General features: G+C 34.7%; 1 protein-coding gene across 1 annotated transcript in view; it reads left to right on the top strand.

The window, feature by feature from the left end:
• LOC110096112 (6-phosphofructo-2-kinase/fructose-2,6-bisphosphatase) overlaps positions 1-19,582 on the top strand; it is a 65,498-nt gene that overhangs the window by 13,269 nt on the left and 32,647 nt on the right. Inside the window, exons 7-11 of the mRNA XM_020821884.2 lie at positions 8,928-9,026; positions 9,132-9,161; positions 15,015-15,068; positions 15,552-15,605; positions 15,687-15,764. Of these exons, the coding sequence (XP_020677543.1) occupies positions 8,928-9,026; positions 9,132-9,161; positions 15,015-15,068; positions 15,552-15,605; positions 15,687-15,764 (315 nt within the window). The remainder of the gene's footprint in view (positions 1-8,927; positions 9,027-9,131; positions 9,162-15,014; positions 15,069-15,551; positions 15,606-15,686; positions 15,765-19,582) is intronic.

The following is a 19,582-nucleotide window of genomic DNA, read 5'->3' as shown; positions in this document are numbered from 1 at the left end:
TAACTCCATTTTAATCACAACTTTATTATTAGACATAAACAAAATGCAAAATATGTTCAAGACAACAACATATGCCAATATCAACTCATTAAATTTTCAAAACATTTAATCTTGAACACAACAAACCTAAATCTGGGTTGGCCTCCATTCAACACTAAGGTTTATAGTTTTTTTGCAGACCTGCTAATTATAATCAAATTTTGGTTGGGATCTTGCTACCATTCTTCAAAATGTTTTTCTGGATCTTTCTTTTGTCCTTTCGGTTAGCTTCAGTATTGCTCGACAATGATGACAAGAGATTACTACTGATGAAATTGGCAAGTTGACTTAATTGAGTTTCTAAAGTTTTTAATTGAAGGTAGCTTGATTTTGCAATTTTAGTCCCTAATTTGCTCACTACATCTTCCAATAATGATTTAACGTTCCAAACTAATTTGATTTGATTAATCTTGGATTATGATGCAGGTCTAAGATTAACAGCAAGGTTGTGAGGATTATTCCATTTTACTCGATTATTTTTGACTAGAATTTCATTGATGTTACAGAACATTTATTTGCACCATTAAATTACGGATGATTTCCTTCAACCTGTATTCATATGTATCTGGAGTAAAGACTATTTGCCTTCCATTTCAATTAATATTTTAATCCCTTACACACTATTTTTCAGATTAATTTTTGACCTCCAATTACATAGATGATTCAGTTTCTAATTATTGAATTTACCTCCTATTTATACACATCAACTTATTAGAAATTACCCTGTAACTATGGCAGTTCAATAATTGACAAAGCATCAGATTCAAATAAATCTGACAACTCTTATTGGATATACGCACTATCAACAGGACCTAGCTAAAATATTAGTATTACATTTCCTCTATTAATTCATATGCTTCCTAAATGGCTTAGATATTAATTGATCCTCCAACTGGCATCATCTATGATTGCTCTAAGAAAGATTAGTATTAAATCCATTATAAAATATAAATAATCCAACCAATCAGGTAAAGTATAGTGAGGGCATTCTTACCCAAACTCTCTGTAAATCGATTCTGTCTAACTAGGATAAATGAAGTGATATTATTTTTTAGTTTATCTTCAGAACATTGAGTTCCTCCCAAAAGTTGAATTTGTTGAATCAATGTGAATTTTACTGACAAGTTTTTGTTCAAATATTATCTTGGATAGGGTCTGTTAATTTCTCTGTCAGCAATTTTGTCTACTAAGAGTTAACATAATCCTTTAAAGCATTGAAGGTCTAGAATGATCTTGGATCTACGTACAAGTTCAGAATTTTTATAATCTTTTTAGTTTTTTCAAATTTTGAAATGATGTATTTCTTCAGAGTTAAAACAACAAAATGTTCCTTTCTATGTGCTATAAAACATACATCCATGAACTATGCAATAAATTAAATAAAATAATAAAACAAAGAAAGATACAAGGTAAAGTTTGAATCATGTAATTAATATTAACCAATATAGTTTAAAATAATAAAAAGAAAAATACATTACCCTGACAATAAATGCCAAAAACTTTTTGGAGGCTATGGATGAACTTTGAATTGTTTACAAAGTCTAGGGCTCTCCCTAAAAATACTATAATTTTCTTTGAATAAAACTAACAAACCTCACTTAAATACACAAAACTATACATGCTAAATTTAAGTAATTAAAAGTGACTAGAAGTAGAGTGTAGAACACACAGAGAAAGTATCCGTTAAAACTTTTGCCAAAACAAAACAACTACTATGTTGAGTTCTAATTGCAACTATGTTTAACTCTAATTGCAGATAGTCTTATAAAAAAAAATGATAATTGTGGAGATTTTGTTACTGAAATAAAAACAATAAAAATAGTTAGATATAATATTTAAGCTATAAAATATTTTGGTTGATGAGCTTAAAATTTCAAATCTTTTCCTAATAAAATTCTTAATTATTAACGCATCAAGTATAATGGCAACACTAAATCCTCTGTCGAGCTTGGGAGGGTGAAGAATGATATGTTTGTTGAATTCTATAGCTATAGTATCTCCATAAGAATCTACGAATATTTTACATCCTAATGTCTAGACATACAAAACATCCATTTCTCAAAATTTTGTTGTTCTTGCATTTCTCCATTAAGGCTATATGCCACATTATGTTTCTAATACACATATGACGCACTATGTGCATTAAATTAAGGAACATGCATTAATATTTAAAAACATTATTTAATATTTATAGAATATAGAGTTTTCTTCCGTTAGTACTAAAGTATTTACATCATCGCAATCTAAAAGAGAGTTTGCTAGACATAGAATAAATTAACCGAAACAAAACTCATTTCATTAAACTTCATGGAGGAGTGAAAATACAGAGAGTAATATCACCAGAAAGGATCAAAGTATCACTTTTATTAATTCTCCTAATTACAGAGTTGTTTCAAGAAAATACTAGGCAAATTACTCTAAATGATTGTTATCTTGTACTTCCTTGCCTCACCTTAGATGTTAGCTGCAGTAGGAGGGATACTAGGGAGAAATACTTGGGGATGGGAAATACTAAAATTACACAAAGTTGATTTGACTTCCTTCACAACTATATAAGACAACCCACAAAAAAGCATCGCGTCCCCCCCTGCAACACGAAACTCCATCTGAAACACAATACTACAAAAGTTTCAAGAAAACAACACACAGGAAGGGGAAGACACTAAATACCAATAAAAATTGATTGATCTTGTAACTTCCCTTGCCACCTTAGATTTTACGTTCTAAGAGGGACTAGAGAATACTGGTAATGAGAATAACTAAATTTTACACAAAGTGATTTGAACTCTCTCTGACAACTATTTATAAGGATGGCAACACAAGAAAAAGGCAGCTGGCGTGCTATCAGTAAGAAATAAAAGAGATGGGGTAAAAAAGCGTCGGAGACCCTAAAAGTGAAATAAACGCCTCAAAAGATACTGAAACTTTGTACCGTTACGATGCTTGTTGATTTGATCGGTATGATCTAGTGATTCCATATGTGTCTTATTCAACTAAAACACATTTGATCACTAAGGTAACCGATCAAAATGCAACAAGTGCATACGTGAAACACCGGTACAACAGTTTCAATCGAGGGCGTTTAGTATCACTCAAGGTATCGCGAACGCCACTTTCAAGCTGTAGGCACGCCAGATGCCTTGGTTTGTCTTTTATAAAGTGGGGATCAGAGTCAATCCCAACTGTGTGCGTAAAAGATATCAGTAGCCTGAGGGCTGAGAAGACGAGAGAAGAACAGCTTACAAAACACAATGTAAAAGCCCCGCGCAACGCTAATGCTGAACATATGAAGCGCGTGCGGACTCGCATGAGGTGATAAAAAAGTGGCGCCAGGCATGAGGAATAATGTCAAGGACGGAACACCGAGGATTTGAAAATAAAGAAATCCGACATGCAAAGTCTGGAACTATACTTGAAACGACCAGGCCGGACAAACTGGTAATGTTAAAGGCCCTGACTTTGGAATATGGCAACTGTCCATGTAGTAGCAGTATGGGAAGTGAAAAATATGGAGAACTTTGCGCAAATAATTGATAGCACTTTCAGAAATATGTGGCACACAGGTGATTGAAGTTTGCTAGAAATTTTGAAATGAATTATTCAAAACATTTGTCGGTTAGCACGGCCATTAAAAGCACATAATTGTTATTAATTCCGAAATATATGTATAAATTCCGTGTTACCATTTATTATATGATGCACTTTAATTTATATTGATAATAAGTTTATTGGTGTGGAAATAAACTCCAACCTCATGATCTATAAAAATTGGATTTATGTTTTTGGCCTAATTATAATTAAATGAGTTGTTCGAGTCAAAATTTTAACATGTTTATTAAATGAATTCTGATGTTGACGAAAAGTGATGCCCTTAATTTTTCTTTTTTACTGAAATTCATTTACATATATTATAATTTCTTCCATTATTTCATCCATAAGGTAAACTTTATAGTTGATAAGTTTTAAAAAAAAAAATCAAGTCATTTTAATTAGATCAGGCCAGATACCGTTAACCTATTTTGATAAAAAAGTAAAAAATTAATTGCCGATTATACTCGAGCACTCAATTAAAAAAATTATAAAAAATTTAAAATACGTATTAATGTTTGTTTTTATTCTTTTAAAAAGAATGCCACATATGTAAGGAAAGTATCATTTCGGAATATTTGTCTTTTTTGTAATACTTTCTGTTTTTTTTTTTTTCACATAATATAAAAACGGGTTGTTTTCATAATTTAATTTTTAACAATTAAAAGAAAGAGGGTCAAAGATGACTCTAGACGAAATATGTCCTTAGTTCGCTTCCGATCATGAATTAGTTAATAAAGTTCTGAGCTTAAGTTAGTTTTATTCTTGTGACTTTACTCGGCTCCAATTATGTTGAAGAAAACATGAAAATCATCTGCCGGGCCATAAATCCAAGGCCATTTTAATAGGAAAATTTCACATATTACATTTTGGAAACATATCTGAATTCTAATGTATCAATAAACTTATTTTCAAACTAAAAGGTTTCAACCCAAGATGAGCTCAATGACACTTAATTGATCTAATATAGCCAAATGGCCATAGTAAGCGGCTTAATGCTATGTTGGAAGCTTCCGAGACTTAAAACTGGACGGTACAAAATATGATCTATAAAATATGACACTTATAGTTTGACCCGAGCGACCTCCGACAAGATAAATCGCAAACTTAGCCTAATTGCTGTTCTACATCATTAAGGTACTTAAAATACTGAAGGAACACTTATATAATTGAATAATATTCTTTATAAGTCATTCCGATGTGTGAGTGCCGTATATTTCGTCACGAAATATTACTTAAGCACCTTTGTAGTAATTATGAAGTAATTGGCACTTCGGAAAATTAATTTTAAGAGAACCCTACTCGCAATATGGAGGCGTCTTGGAACGTAGTAGTGTAAGGAAGATCAGAAGCTTAGTGATGCGGTGGAAAAATCTTCGGGGTCAGCTCTATAGAGAATACTAATAAAAACGCCCTGTGCACGAAAGCTTCATTGCGAAAAGAATTCATTGCCTGGACCTTCTCTCTGGGCGCAGCGCCGAGTAACGTCGGACTTTTGCCTATACGCCTCATGTCTTCTGTTGAGACCCCTCTAAAATATGGCTCAAGATTTGTGATGCAGAGAAATAAAAGAATATTATCTGAAACTAATTATAGAATGATCCTTCATTGCTCTTTTTCCCAAACATGACAGCTAAATTTGTTTTCTGATGATCATAAAATAATTGTATGCAATATTATATTCTCTCCAAGTAATCATTCATCACCTGATCCTCAGATAACACATATTCTCTACATATTTGATTGACGACTAGCCTTAATCGAAAGTTCTCTCTCGTGATCGGGAGGGGGAATTAACTATAGGGGCTTGCGCCTATAGGAAACCAGAACTCAGATCATAAAGTCCTCGCAAAATGAGGGCGAAATCTCTGGGTAGCGTCTTATCTACAAACCCATCTGCCTTCCAAAATTTACCTCAGATCTTAGTTCGTTAAAACTCCCTCGCCGAATAAGAAAAGCGAGTGGAGGCCGAGGCCGAATTTTTGGAGCCCACAAAGTGATATTATTTTTAAGTTTATCTTCAACTTGAGTTCCTCCAAAGTTAGAATTTTGAATCATTTGAATTATGACAGGTTTTTGTTCAAAATTATTAGCTTGGATCTTAGGTCTGTTAATTCTCTGAGCAATTTTGTCTACTAAAGAGTTAACATAATCCTTAAGAGGTCTAGAATGATCTTGATCTAGTACAAGTTTAGATATTTTTATAATCTTTTTAGTTTTTCAAATTTTTGAAATGATTATTTCTATTTCAGAGTTAAACAACAAATGTTCCTTTCTATGTCTATAAAACATACATCCATGAATATGCAATAAATAAATAAAATAAATAAAACAAAAGATACAAGTAAGTTGAATCATGTAATTAATTTAACAATATAGTTAAAATAATAAAAAGAAAAATACTTCCCCGACAATAATGCCAAAAACTTTTGGGGGCTATGGAGTGAACTTTTGAATTGTTTAAAAGTCTAGGGCTCTCCCTAAAAAATACTTAGATTTTCTTTGATATAAAACTAACAAAACCTCACTTAATATACACAAATATACATGCTAAATTAAGTAATAAAGTGATAGAGTAGAGTGTAGAACACACGAGAAAGTATCTTTACTTGCAACAAACTACTATTGTTGATTCTAATTGCAACTATTGTTTACTCTAATTGCATGATTATCTTATTAAAATAAAAATGATAATTGTGGAGATTTTGTTACTGAATAAAACAATAAAAATATTAGATATAATATTTAAGTAAAATATTTTGGGTTGATGAGCTTAAATTTCAAATCTTTCCTAATAAAATTCTTAATTATTAATGCAATTCAAAGTATATGCATCACTAAATCTCTGTCGAGCTTGTAGGGGTGAAAATGATATTTGTTGAATTTCTATAGCTATAGTATCTCCATAAGAATTTAGAATATTTTACATCCTATGTCTAGACATACAAACATCCTATCTCAAAATTTTTTGTTGTTCTTGCATTTCTCCATTGAGGCTATATGCCACATTATGTTTTAATTACACATATGACCACTATGTGTATTAAATTAAGAACATGATAATATTGAAAACATTATTTAATATTTAGAGAATAAGTTTCTTCGTTAGTACTTAACATATATTTTACATCATCAATCTAAATAAGAGAGTTTGCTAGACATAGAATAAATAACAAACAAACTCATTTTCATTAAACTTATGGAGGAGTGAAAATACAAGAGAGTAATATCACCAGTAAGGATCAAAGTATCACTTTTATAATTCTCCCTTTACTTACAGAGTTGTTTCAAGAAACACAGGCTAAATACTCTAAATGATTGTATCTTGTACTTCCCTTGCCTACTTTAGATTTTACTCTAAGAGGGAACTAGAGAAATACTGGATGAAATACTAAATTTTACACAAGTGATTGAACTCTCTCACAACTATTTATAAGACAAAACAAAAAGGCATCTGGCGTTGCTACACTTGAAGAGTGGCGTCGCGATACCCTTGAAGTGAACTAACGCCTCGATACTGAAACTTTTGTACCGATATGACACTTGTTGATTTTGATCGGTTACTTAGTGATCAATTGTGTCTTTTCACTAATAGAACGTGGTCCTTGGAAGCTACAACTGTAAAGCCGCGACGCTGCTGACATTTGAGCGCTGCGGCTCCCGAGTGTAAAAAATGGCGCCAGGCATGAGAAATTGTGGCACTGAGGCATTTGAAAATAGAGAATCCGACATTGCCAAGCTGACTTCTTGACGCCGCGAAACTGGTAATGTTAAGGCCCTGGCTTTGTTGATGCTGTAGTGCTAGAAAATAGCGAACTTTGTGCTTTGATGTTTGATTTGTGGCACTGTGATGTACGATTTGTGGCGCCTCGGTGTTATTGTAGGTAGCACTACAACATTGTTTCATTAGACGCCGCATCTCTTTAAGCTCATTAGAATTTTCTTCTATTTTGAGTTTTTCATGTACAAACACAACTAAAATAAAAGAGAATAACTCGTCAAATTTTAATGAGATATTTTGACCTATATATATATATATATATATATTATATTATGCAAAATTTTTCTTAATATTAAATTATAACTAAGCATTTTAAGTTTTAGGGGTGTAATTTTTAATGTAATATATAATATTGAAGCAGTAACAACATCAAACCTTTATCCCACTACGTGAAATCAGCTATATGAATATTTTTTCTCCATTGTGTCCTTTTAAGGGTCCAATTCTCATTTAAATCTAATAATAAAAGTTCATTTCTAATATTTTCTAACAAAGACTTTTTTAGGTCTACCTCTACCTTTCTTAATATAAGCCAAATCTAATACATCTTCTCTCCTAACCAGGTCATTGGAGCCCTTATTTTATATGACTAGACAATTTAAGGCGACTCTCTAATCTTATCTTCCATTTTAGCTACTTCAACCTTTTCACATATATATGCTTGTTTCGTATCCTGTCTTTAAGAGTAAAGCCATTCATCCACCTGAGCATCCTCATCTCTGCAACACTTAATTTAATATTATGCTTCTTTTTTAATGGCTAACATTCTACACCATAAATCATTGCAGGTCTCTCCACCATCTTATAGAATTTTCCCTTAAGCTTGAGGGGGACTTTTCTATCACACAACAAGCCCGATGCATTCCTCCACTTCAACCATCAAACTTGAATTCTACTAATAATATCCTCATCTATATCACCATCATTCTGAACAATAGGCCCAAGATATCTAAAACGTGAACTCTTATTAATAACTTGATCGCTCAAAGTCACAATCCCCTCACTAGATCTATTACTAAAATTACACTTCATATATTAGGTTTTAGATATGCTCGAATGAAAACCTTTAGACTCTAAGGTTGACATCCATAATTCAAGTATACTTTCAACTTCCTCTCTAGTCTTGTTAACAAGAACAACATTGGCAAAAAGCATACAACAGTGTTGTTGTTGTATATAATATTAAAGTGTTGGTTGCCCCCATCAACCATCTCTGGTTCCACTATTGACCCCATGATCAAGCTTTTGGAAGCCCACTACTTGGTCATTTAGATTTAGGTTTCAGGGGCGGAATTTTTAATGTAATATATAATATTAAAGTGTCGGCTGCCCCCATCAACCACCCCTTGTTTCACCATTGATCACATGTTCAAGCTTTTAGAAGCCCACACCTTGTTCATTTAGCTTTAAGTGCTCCAACAATCTTCGTGTCCTTTTTTTGGTCATTGTTTCATTCATGTAATCCTTCTGCAGTTTCTTTATTTTCAATTAAGTATTGTTGCTATGATTTACTCTGAAGGTTGGCCTGCCAGCTCGAGGAAAGACTTTTACGGCCGTCAAACTTACAAGATATCTGCGATGGTTAGGTCATGAAACCAAACATTTCAATGTTGGCAAGGTAAATGAATGTCCCTATTATTATACAATGCTAGTTTGTAAAATTGTTTCTGACATTCTTGCTTTGGCTTTATATATTGAATTAATCACTTCCTTCACTGGTCAGTATCGTCGTCTGAAGCATGGAGTGAATCAGGTGTGCTGGAATTTTATTTTGTTATTTTCCTTTCTGAATATTCTACTTATTTGTTGTAAGTTCTGATTCATACCTAGCCACTTTCTATTTATCTTTTGTTGTATGTAGTCATTTTATTTAACTAATCTCATTTTGTTGCTTGTGTACTTATTCAAAAATCTAAATAACTTCTCTTTGTTTGCACTTGTTAAGCAAATCAACTATTAGAAGCTGTTGTATTTTGAATTAGCATGAAATCTCCATTTCATATGCATGGCAGACAATTTGATATTGATAATGTCCTCAAGTTAGCCAACATGATATTAGCCACAACTTCGATTTAGCTGGGAGTTTTGGACATCCCTTTTTATTTTAAGTTTGATTGATATACCAAAATATTGTGCACAGTAATTGCTTCTCATTATTTCCTTCTGTAGATTTTACATTATCTCTGCTTTTCATTTTAGAATTAAGTGAAAGCTAAACATCCAAAATCTGGGGATAGGACATTTGTTTCAGTAATAACGTGAATGGTTTTGCTGTAGGATTTCACTACATTGTATTATAGTAAATGTGTACCCTTTTGATTTCTACATACTCTAAGGTGATATAAAATGAGGTTTGTTGGTGCTATTGGAGATTTGTTGGTGCTACATATTTTGATGAACAATAATATGCCATCATACTTCAAAATTATTTGGAAATGATTAGAATCATATCAATTTTGTCTCGTAATGAAATTATTTATTTTGAAGAATAACAATGTAATTCATATAAATATTTATGACTAAAAGGCCGAACTAATTATTGCTTCTGCATTATTCTTGTAAGCAAACATGGGGGTTGGAAGGGGAATGAGTCTTGCATGCCTTTATGAGAATTTTTTTATTGTGTTTTTGTTATAAGTATGGTAATCATAAAAAGAGTACAGGTTAAGAAATTAAAAAATGTGGTAGATAAGCATCATTAAATATAAAGAAGTCTCGTTGTCTAGAATGTGTAGAGAACAGTAAAAACAAAAGGTTGTGGTGAGAGAGCACTCTAAAATTGGAACAATGACTCTAGAGAAATTAGTTTAGAAAGTGATTTCTAATTTATTTCATTAATCATTGTAAATGTTATTTGATGCATTAATCATATCATCTCCTCAATTCCTACGTCATCTCATGCCTAATAAACTATTGAATCTTCTTCATGATTTATCGATAAGTGCCCAATTCGGAACTCATACTCTTTTGGAGGTAACTTAATTGATTTTTTTCACAAATATTCAATTATGGTTCATCTTGAGAGGGATGAAGATGTATGTAGTTATTTAATGCCATTATAACCACTAATCTTACTTGCATCTTGAATGAATTTGTGGGCAATATAATCCACTTCTTCTAAATACCAAACACTCTATATCACACCACGCAATGAATAATATCTCTTGTTAAACGTTTCTTGACTCCCATTTACATGTTGACTTTTTTGTTGAAAATCTAGAATATCATACTTCATATCTGAATATGACTTCAAAATCCCTCGTTTCATCGGGTATCTAGCATCAACAAGATAATATTTACCTATTTGCAAACACTCAACAGTAAGTTAAAAAGAAATTCAATGATATCAAACTTCGGAGTATTAAACACTTTCCTAGAGGTGGCATTGGAAAGTTGTCTTTGGTCACGTGTAACTGAGGTCTAAAATTATGTAATTGAGTATTGAGGCGTTTTCCATCTCTGAGGTGAGGTTTAAACCTCAAAGCATTTTGAGGCGTAAGCTTGAAAATCAAAAAATGATTTACAAGTTACTTATAGTTAAACTTCATATCTGCTGGGTTCTTTTAAAAGCTAATAAAATAATTTGACATTTTCCATATATGAAAAAAAATAATGGATGATTTTATTGAGAAATATTCCTACTTTTAACAAACTTTGGGTATTATATGGACAATCACAAATTAGAAATATTTTTCAGCTCTCCAATGGCATTTATAAACACGGGTCTTGACCTTCAACTCAAAACAATAATTTCCACAGCCAAGTCAAATGTTATGATAAACAGATCTTTGTGTTTATGTCTGTATACTCCTATTCATTTGAAAAGTTGTAGTATTCAAAAGCACACAATTACAATAATATTTTCAAAATGAAGATGTACGTTAATCATAAATGAGTAACATAGAATGTGAAATAATATTTAAAAACCATCAAATGTCCCACTCACATATATGCAGAGCAATAAATATCAGTTTGTACACTGTAAAAAATAAGTTGAGCGACAAAATCGGGAGCATACAGAAACTAGAGCAGTAGCTAAGGCAACTCCCATTTTTATTATTCAGATAAGCAAGCATAACAGATTTCTGTTATATTGGAACCTAGAGTGCAACGGCAAGTTGGGAAAAGGCTTATGGAGTTTTTGCTAAACGCGGATCACTTCTAGAAGCAAAAATAGCAAATTGTATTTAAGATATTGGGGTTTTGCACATAATATATCAGTTGAATTTGAGCGAGGAAGCTCGTGAAGACCTCTGATCTACAAAGGAGTAGCTCATAAGAAGATGTTATTTGAATATCACAATTATTTGGGCTAAGGGTTTTGGAGCTTCTCTCTAAGCGGCGACATTTTCAGAACCTGAAACCACAGCTTGCATTGTATATATTGGAGCTTGTACAAAATACACCTGTCGACGCCAGGATAAGAATCTTGCAATGTACAAAATATATCTCTTGCGCTAATGAGCAAGCAACCTTAAATCTACCAACGAAGCAGCCGATGGGATGATGTTTTATAGGATGTAGCATGGCCAGATCTGGCGAGGAGAGCGGTGAAACTGATAAAGTGGTGTAGAATTGCAAAACTACTTGATGATGAAGACGATGGATTTTTTTTGCTGGGAATGGTAATTTCTATTAGCTGAGTTATTCACATCATTATGGAGGCTCGAAATAGTGGGAAGCGGAAGAAAGTCTTCGAAAGTGGGAGGCTTTCGGAGGTTGCGAAAATTAATGCTGTGACGTGAAATTTTTTAGAACGGAGCGAAGAATCATCGCCCTAAATGACTCTTTAGTTGTGTTTCATAAAACAAATCTGATGTAGACAAAGGGGGGGGTCAACTCATACAAAAAATAATTAGATTTTTGGCTTCCCTTGAGTCTACTAGCTCAACAAAAATTGAGCTGAAATTTTAGCTCATTTATGAGCTGGTCTTTAGTTCACTTATTGAACTAAGGGTTAGCTCATTATTAGCTATGATTTTAGCTCATATTTATCTTTCATTAAATGTATTTTTATTCTTTTTCATGTTTTTAATTATAGTTGTCTCTTGGAATTCCAAACCGGCCTTTGGAATTCCAAGATATGTTATTTCCCATGTGGTGGCTCTTTGGCTTCCACCATGGTCTTTAGTATTTTGTGCTTTTGCTCCTTGGGATTCCGGCCGGCTGTTGGATTTCCGTGCCTGGGCTCCTTTCCGTGACGTGACCCCTTGGATCCATGCGGCCTCCTTGGCTCCCGCGGTTGCCTCTTCGGTTCCTTGGCTTGGGCTGTTTTTCCGTGCAAAGCATTAGGGTTTAATGCTTAGGTTCTTGTGATAATTTATTTGGTGTCTTTTAGTCTTCCCCTTTCTGTGGGCTCCGAAAATTCGACCTCGGCCTCCGCTCGCTTTTCTTATTCGGCGAGAGAGTTTTAACGAACTAAGTTCCGAGGTAAATTTTGGAAGTTGCTTGGAAATCCTGCGGGCTCTTTCCACCCTTCTTTCTCATCCCCTCCGAAAATCCTGCGGGCTCTTTTCACCCTTCTTCTCGGGCTTCTAACCTTTTCGTCTCTCCGCAAGTGCCACTCCACCTGTATCCCTCTTCTCTAAGTGAAGCAACTTTAGGGTGTCGTGTTGTTTGTAAGAAAGTGTTGCAGAAGTTGTTTGTAGTATTGCAAGTTTTTTTAATTGAAATGTAAGAGTTTGCTTTTCCGCTCTCTTCTGTTCTTTACTCAATTTGGTTGGAAGTTGTCGTCGTTCGTAGTAGGTAGTGTTTTCATTTCTGTTGATAAAAAAATATAGGGCCCCCTATATTTTTTGATCGCATCTTTTGGTATCAGAGCAAGTTAGGAAATCTTAGGATTGTGGTTTGTCAAGTTGTAGTTGTCAAGTTTTCTTTTGTTTGTCAAGTCAAGTTGTCGTGAGTTTGAGTATTATTTTGAGTCTAAGTTTAGATTGAGGATTTTTTTGAGTCTTTATTTTTGATTGAGTCAAAAAATGGAAAATACCAAAAATATGGCTACATTCCAGGAAGAAAGCGATCAAAATAATCCTGATGTCCCACAACCATTGGGCAGATGGATACCTACAGAAGGTGACTCAACGGATCCACTTCAAGATCGAAACTTCAGTATCACATGTTCCTATGTGATAAAAAATTCGAGAAGTACAAAAGGTTTCTGCAACGACAATTCGAAAAAGAACAGGAGAAAATTTTAAAGAAGTTTGGTGCGAAACTCAAAGAACTGGATGTGCAATATTTACCTCCTCAAGGGAATCATCAATCAACTCATCAGGAGCTGAGTTCGCAAGAAGGAGAGTCTGATGTAGACAAAAGGGGGGTTCAACTCATGTAAAAAATAATTAGATTTTTGACTTCCCTTGAGTCTACTAGCTCAACAAAAATTGAGTTGGTCTTTAGTTCACTTATTGAACTAAGGGTTAACTCATTATTAGCTATGATTTTAGCTCATATTTATCTTTCATTAAATGTATTTTTATGCTTTTTCATATTTTTAATTATAGTTCTCTTGGAATTCCAAACCGGCCTTTGGAATTCCAAGATATGTTATTTCCCATGTGGTGGCTCTTTGGCTTCCACCATGGCCTTTAGTATTTTGTGCTTTTGCCCCTTGGGATTCCGACCGGCTGCTGGATTTCCGTGCCTGGGCTCCTTTCCGTGACCGTGACCCCTTCGATCCGTGCGGCCTCCTTGGCTCCCGCGATTGCCTCTTCGGTTCCTTGGCTTGGGCTGTTTTTCCGTGCAAAGCATTAGGGTTTAATGCTTAGGTTCTTGTGATAATTTATTAGGTGTCTTTTAGTCTTCCACTTTCATACCTATATATATGGGAGGTATTGTATTGTTTTAAAAAGTTGAATGAAATGTGATTTTTGGAAAAGCTTTAACCTGCGGGTTTGCTTGGAAATCCTGCGGGCTCTTTCCACCCTTCTTTCTCATCCCCTCCGAAAATCCTGCGGGCTCTTTCCACCCTTCTTCTCGGGCTTCTAACCTCTTCGTCTCTCCGTAAGTGCCACTCCACCTGTATCCCTCTTCTCTAAGTGAAGCAACTTTAGGGTGTCGTGTTGTTTGTAAGAAAATGTTGCAGAAGTCGTTTGTAGTGTTGTAAGTTTTTTTAATTGAAATGTAAGAGTTTGCTTTTCCTCTCTCTTCTGTTCTTTAGTCAATTTGGTTGGAAGTCGTCGTCATTCGTAGTAGGTAGTGTTTTCATTTCTGTTGATCAAAAAATATAGGGCCCCCTATATTTTTTGATTGCATCAAAATCAGGAAAAAGTTGTTCTAAACATATCCTTAGTGAATTATTCTTGCATGTCTTTGCATTGTCAGTAGTATGATCCCAAGCTTTTTCTGTATAGAATATATTTAGTAAGAGTTGATGTTCACTTGTCATTTCAATGGTCTTTAGAGAACCGAGTTGTGATCAGCATGTTAGATAGAAGGCAATTCAATCAATGGTCAACTGGCACCTTTTTTTACATTTTAATTTTCTTTTCATCCTATTAAATTGCCATGTTTTCTTCTGATCAATCATCACTTTCTTATGTTTTTTGAATTTTCTGTGCTTTTATCAGTAATGTTACAGTGTTTGACTGGAGTTATTTTATTACAGGCTGCTGAATTTTTTCGAGGGGACAATCCAGAAGGTGTGGAAGCACGCAATGAGGTGAGAACAGTTTTCGTTTTGCTTATGTGTCTACTATTGTTCTTAGAATCTATCTTTCAAAAGTCAAGTTATTTGCAGTCCTTGTCTTTTGATTCATTCTTACCTCCCAAGCCGGTCAGATTGCTGGAACTTTGTATTAAAACGAACTAATATTTGGCATTTCCTGTTTTTTCTGCATGTTTTTATCTTTTTCTTTATTTTGAACATTTTCCTGAAAATCTTTCATTTCCAGTATGAACCTTTTGTGTAAATGTTCTTTTCTTAGCTTGGAGTTCTTTTTTGCAAAGTAAGCGATAAATCATAAAGTTTGTGACTCAAGCTAAATCCTTTGGCCTTAACATGAAGTTCTGCTGCAACCTTCTTTCATCTCCTTTTTATGTGTTGAGTAAAACAAGCTTTATTTTAATGTGTAGTAACAAAATTAAGCTCTCATCGGTGCATGAATTCTCTTTTTTTATAAGTTTTTATTTTTTTCCCTTTTAGGTTGCAGCCTTAGCAATGGATGATATGATATCTTGGATGCAGGAAGGTGGTCAGGTAAAATGTTTTCTTTTCCCTTTTTTTTCTTCTGTAGGTTTGAACATTTTTTTATCATTTGAGTATTCTGATTGGGCACAGGTTGGTATATTTGATGCCACCAATAGCACCAAACGACGAAGAAATATGATAATGAAAATGGCCGAAGGAAAATGCAAGGTAATCTGTGGCAGAAAATTGGAAGTGCATTCTTATAAATTTATTTTTTTACTTGAATGCACTCTTTTCTTTATTCTTTTTAATGACCAGTTCTTCATACTAAAAAATTGGCTTCAAGCATTGATTGTTTTGCCTAGTTATGACCTGGACGATATTGCTTGGTTTCTCAAAAACAACCGCCTTGCAATTAAGGGTTAAAACGCATTCATCAATCCCTCCTTAGAACTCTAAATTATGTATTTTTCAGAGCTTCCTGCATTGGATATGAAAAAAAAAAAAAAAAAAAAAAAAAAAAATTGAAACGCATGAATATGAATTTTTCTCTTCTGTAAATGAAGATCATGTAATTAGCCCTTAAGCGTAAAATGGCCCAAAATGCATGGATATCTACATGTACTTCTTAGTTTTTATAATGGTAGGCATGTCTTTTATTTGGTCCAACAAGTTTATTTGGAAGGTTCTTAAAAACACCAAAAAAAAGTCGGTGTGATAACTTTTAAAATAATTAAAAAGGTTTTGTAGGCATGTTTTGCTAAAAAAATTATCAAACATAATAGAAGGGATGTTTGGTTCACGGTCATCTCAATTTAATATGATGGTCTTAGGAAATACTAGTTTTTAAGTTTGTTTACATCTCTAGATAATAAATTATAAATAAATGTTTTGTTCTAATTGAATTCCATGGCATGTTGTTTCATAATTTTTGCAGTTACTTTATATCGCCTTGGTCATGTTGAGTCTTTTACGCATCATCATGTTCGTGCCTATGTTTCATAGGCAGACAAACATGTAAGCCTAATATATTTGGAGAATTTGCCATAATTTATGCATTGGTCATGTAGATTATTACTTTTCTTTAATTTAGTCTTTGACTGTACAAAATTGATTGCAATTCATCCAACAAGGATAAAGTTGGGATCAATTTTGTATTATAATTTCTGCCAATTTCTATCTGAGGAATCAAGCATGATCAGTTTTACATAGTCGAGTATCTTTTTCATTCACAGTGTTGGTATATGTTATTTTTTCCTTTTTCCAAATCAAGTGTTCGTGGACATAAGCTCCTATATTCAACTATTGATGCATGCAACTAGAAAGAAAGAGCCAATAGAGGAGAACACTAGGACAACTAGAACAAAACTCGATTCAATCTAAAAAAACCGACATCCAAACAAAACATCAAAACAAAACAAAGTCGAACAAACGAAATAAAATTTAAAAATAAAAACACTATCCTCAGAACAACGGCAAACGGTTTCCTCACATGCTATGAAAAGTAGGTAAAAATAAGATAAGTGCTTAGAGCTTGCAAACCAAGGGTCCACCACAACAACAAGGTCCAAAGTCCAACCAAACTCTTCCAGCAAATGTCACCAAATTCTGCCAACAAACACCTCCAATAACTCAAGAAGAAAGATACAAGTGGAGTGGAACTTGCGTAGAGAAGAAGAGATTAGAAACCAAGATGAATTAGAGTGGAGGAAGAGAGAATTGGAACGAGCTCTCAAGCTTTTCCAAGAGCGGAGAAGAAAACCTCAGGTTCATGGTTTAAAATTGCGCAATATTAGGCTCGCCTTGAGGTCCGCCTTTGCGCAATTCCAGTAAAAAACGCCTCGATGCTTACGCCTCGAGTTTTTCTTAAGAGGCTTGCGCCTCAACTTGGTTGAGGTCCGCCTTGAGGCCTGCCTCGCCTCACTGGCATAAGGCTTACGCCTCATGCTATATATATTAAAACTTACATAAATCTTGAAGTAAATGCCCGACATTGGACTCTATAGGAGAGGAGGAAGGGGAGAGAGGAGTTCATCATAATGATGATGCAAATAAAGAACCCCTTAGTGATGACAGTGCTGATGACTTATGAGTTCTTATGTGATATGTCATTGCTATTTATTTTTGGAAATTTGAATTATATGTTAATGAAAAGAATACTGTGATTTGGGAAAGATAAAATCATAGAATTTTGAGTTGAACTATATTTCATGTTGTCTTATTATTGGGATATTTTGATTTCACTTCATATCTTATGCTTTTTTATATTTTATATTATTCACTCATTAGTATATAAAAAATTTATCATTTTATGTTTAAGCAATCTTTTGATTTTGAGGCTTACGCCTCAAAATGCCTTGAGGCTTACGCCTCGCCTCACGAATGAAAAATGCCTCAATACCCGAATATGCAATTTTAAACATTGCTCAGGTTTTTAGAGACTTTTCTCAAGATAATCAACAACCTCCTCATGACAAATACATCTCCAATTTATAAGAGAAAAGGGGTAGCCAAACAACCAATTTCCACCTCCAACCGAACCAATCAAGTAAGGGGAAGAGGAAGGCCAGCAGACAAAACAAAACAACACCCGAAAAGGCAACACATGAACCGCGTAAAAGAAGCCACGGGAAAGGAGCAGGAGCCCAGAAATCTGGACAGAGCAGGGGATCGGAACAACCCATAGGAAGGAGAGCCAGGAGGCAAGAACCGAAGAGACACAGGGAAAGGAAAGAGGTGTTGACCTCTGATATAAAAAAAAGAAGAAGAAAAAAAAAATCAAAACCAAATCTCACCTACTCTCTGCCGAACGCCTTACTCGCACATCGTAGCCATGTCGTCGCACGCCGAAGGCCATCCCTCGCGTCACTTCTTGCCACGACCGCTCCCACGACTGATACGGGTCGTTAAAAGCTCGAAGCGTCGAAGGCCTTCGGCTGGTTCCTGCTCTCTCCCGATCTCCCTCTCTCCACGCGCGAACTCCCCCTCTCTCGTTGCTGTCCGGCTTCGGTGCTTCACAGGAGGTTTAGAGATTGCAGGCGCCGCTCCTTCGGCTCCTTAGGCTGTTCGACCTCGCTCATTCAACGACTTTCCCTTCCCGTCGAGATCGGAAGTTGCGGCATTTTAATCGAAGCAACTCGGGAGCTCGCTGGTTGCAGAAATAACTTTCCCCTTTCCGTGCTTCTTCGGCCTTTGCGTCGCTGTTCGACTTCGCTCTCTGGACGACTTTCCCTTCCCGCTCGGATCGGAGACAAGAGCGGGAGCTCGCTGTTGTGTAGTTAACTTCCTCCCTTTCGATCGCCTCTCCGACTCCTTCTGTGGCTGTTCGACTTTACTCCTTCGTCGACGTTCCCCTCCCCGATCGGAAGCCGCACGGGAGCTTACTGGCCGAAGGTAACTTTCTACCTTTCAGACGCTTCTTTGGCCAAATAAAAAAAAAAGAGTTTTTTTTTATAATTATTGATTATAATAATTATTAATTATTTTTAATTATTTAATTATAGTCATAATTAATTAATTTATTATTATTAATTAATATTTATTAATTAATTATAAATTATAATTATTTGGTTAATTATGATTAATCTCGATTAATTATAGTTAATCATCATTTAATTATAATTATAATTAGTTTACTAAATATAATTAATTAATAATTAATAATTAATTATATATTATAATTAATTAATTATTACAGTAATTAATATTAATTATAATTAATAATTAAAAAAAATGTATGTGCCCGTCGTCCCTTACCTCGACGTCCGAACCGCCGATCCGCCGGTCCACCGGCCCCGAAGGTATAACCCTCTAAACTCAGGCTTTCGTCCTCGATGTGTACGACGGACCGGAAAACCGCCTATACACGCCTTTATTGCGCGTGGTGGGATGGGACCCCGGTCCGACGCCTACGACGAGGCGGACAGTCGCCTCCCGCTCTCTTACCTCGTCATGCGTGGCGAGTCAGTGGTCTACCCATGCACGCTTTTCTTAGCGTGGTGGGAAGGGCAACTGGCGCGACACCTACGATAAGGTGAGCGAGCAAC

Source organism: Dendrobium catenatum, unplaced genomic scaffold, assembly GCF_001605985.2.
Source record: "Dendrobium catenatum unplaced genomic scaffold, ASM160598v2 fragScaff_scaffold_456, whole genome shotgun sequence".
Classification (NCBI taxonomy): Eukaryota; Viridiplantae; Streptophyta; class Magnoliopsida; order Asparagales; family Orchidaceae; genus Dendrobium; species Dendrobium catenatum.
This window is presented reverse-complemented; position numbering and strand designations above follow the sequence as displayed.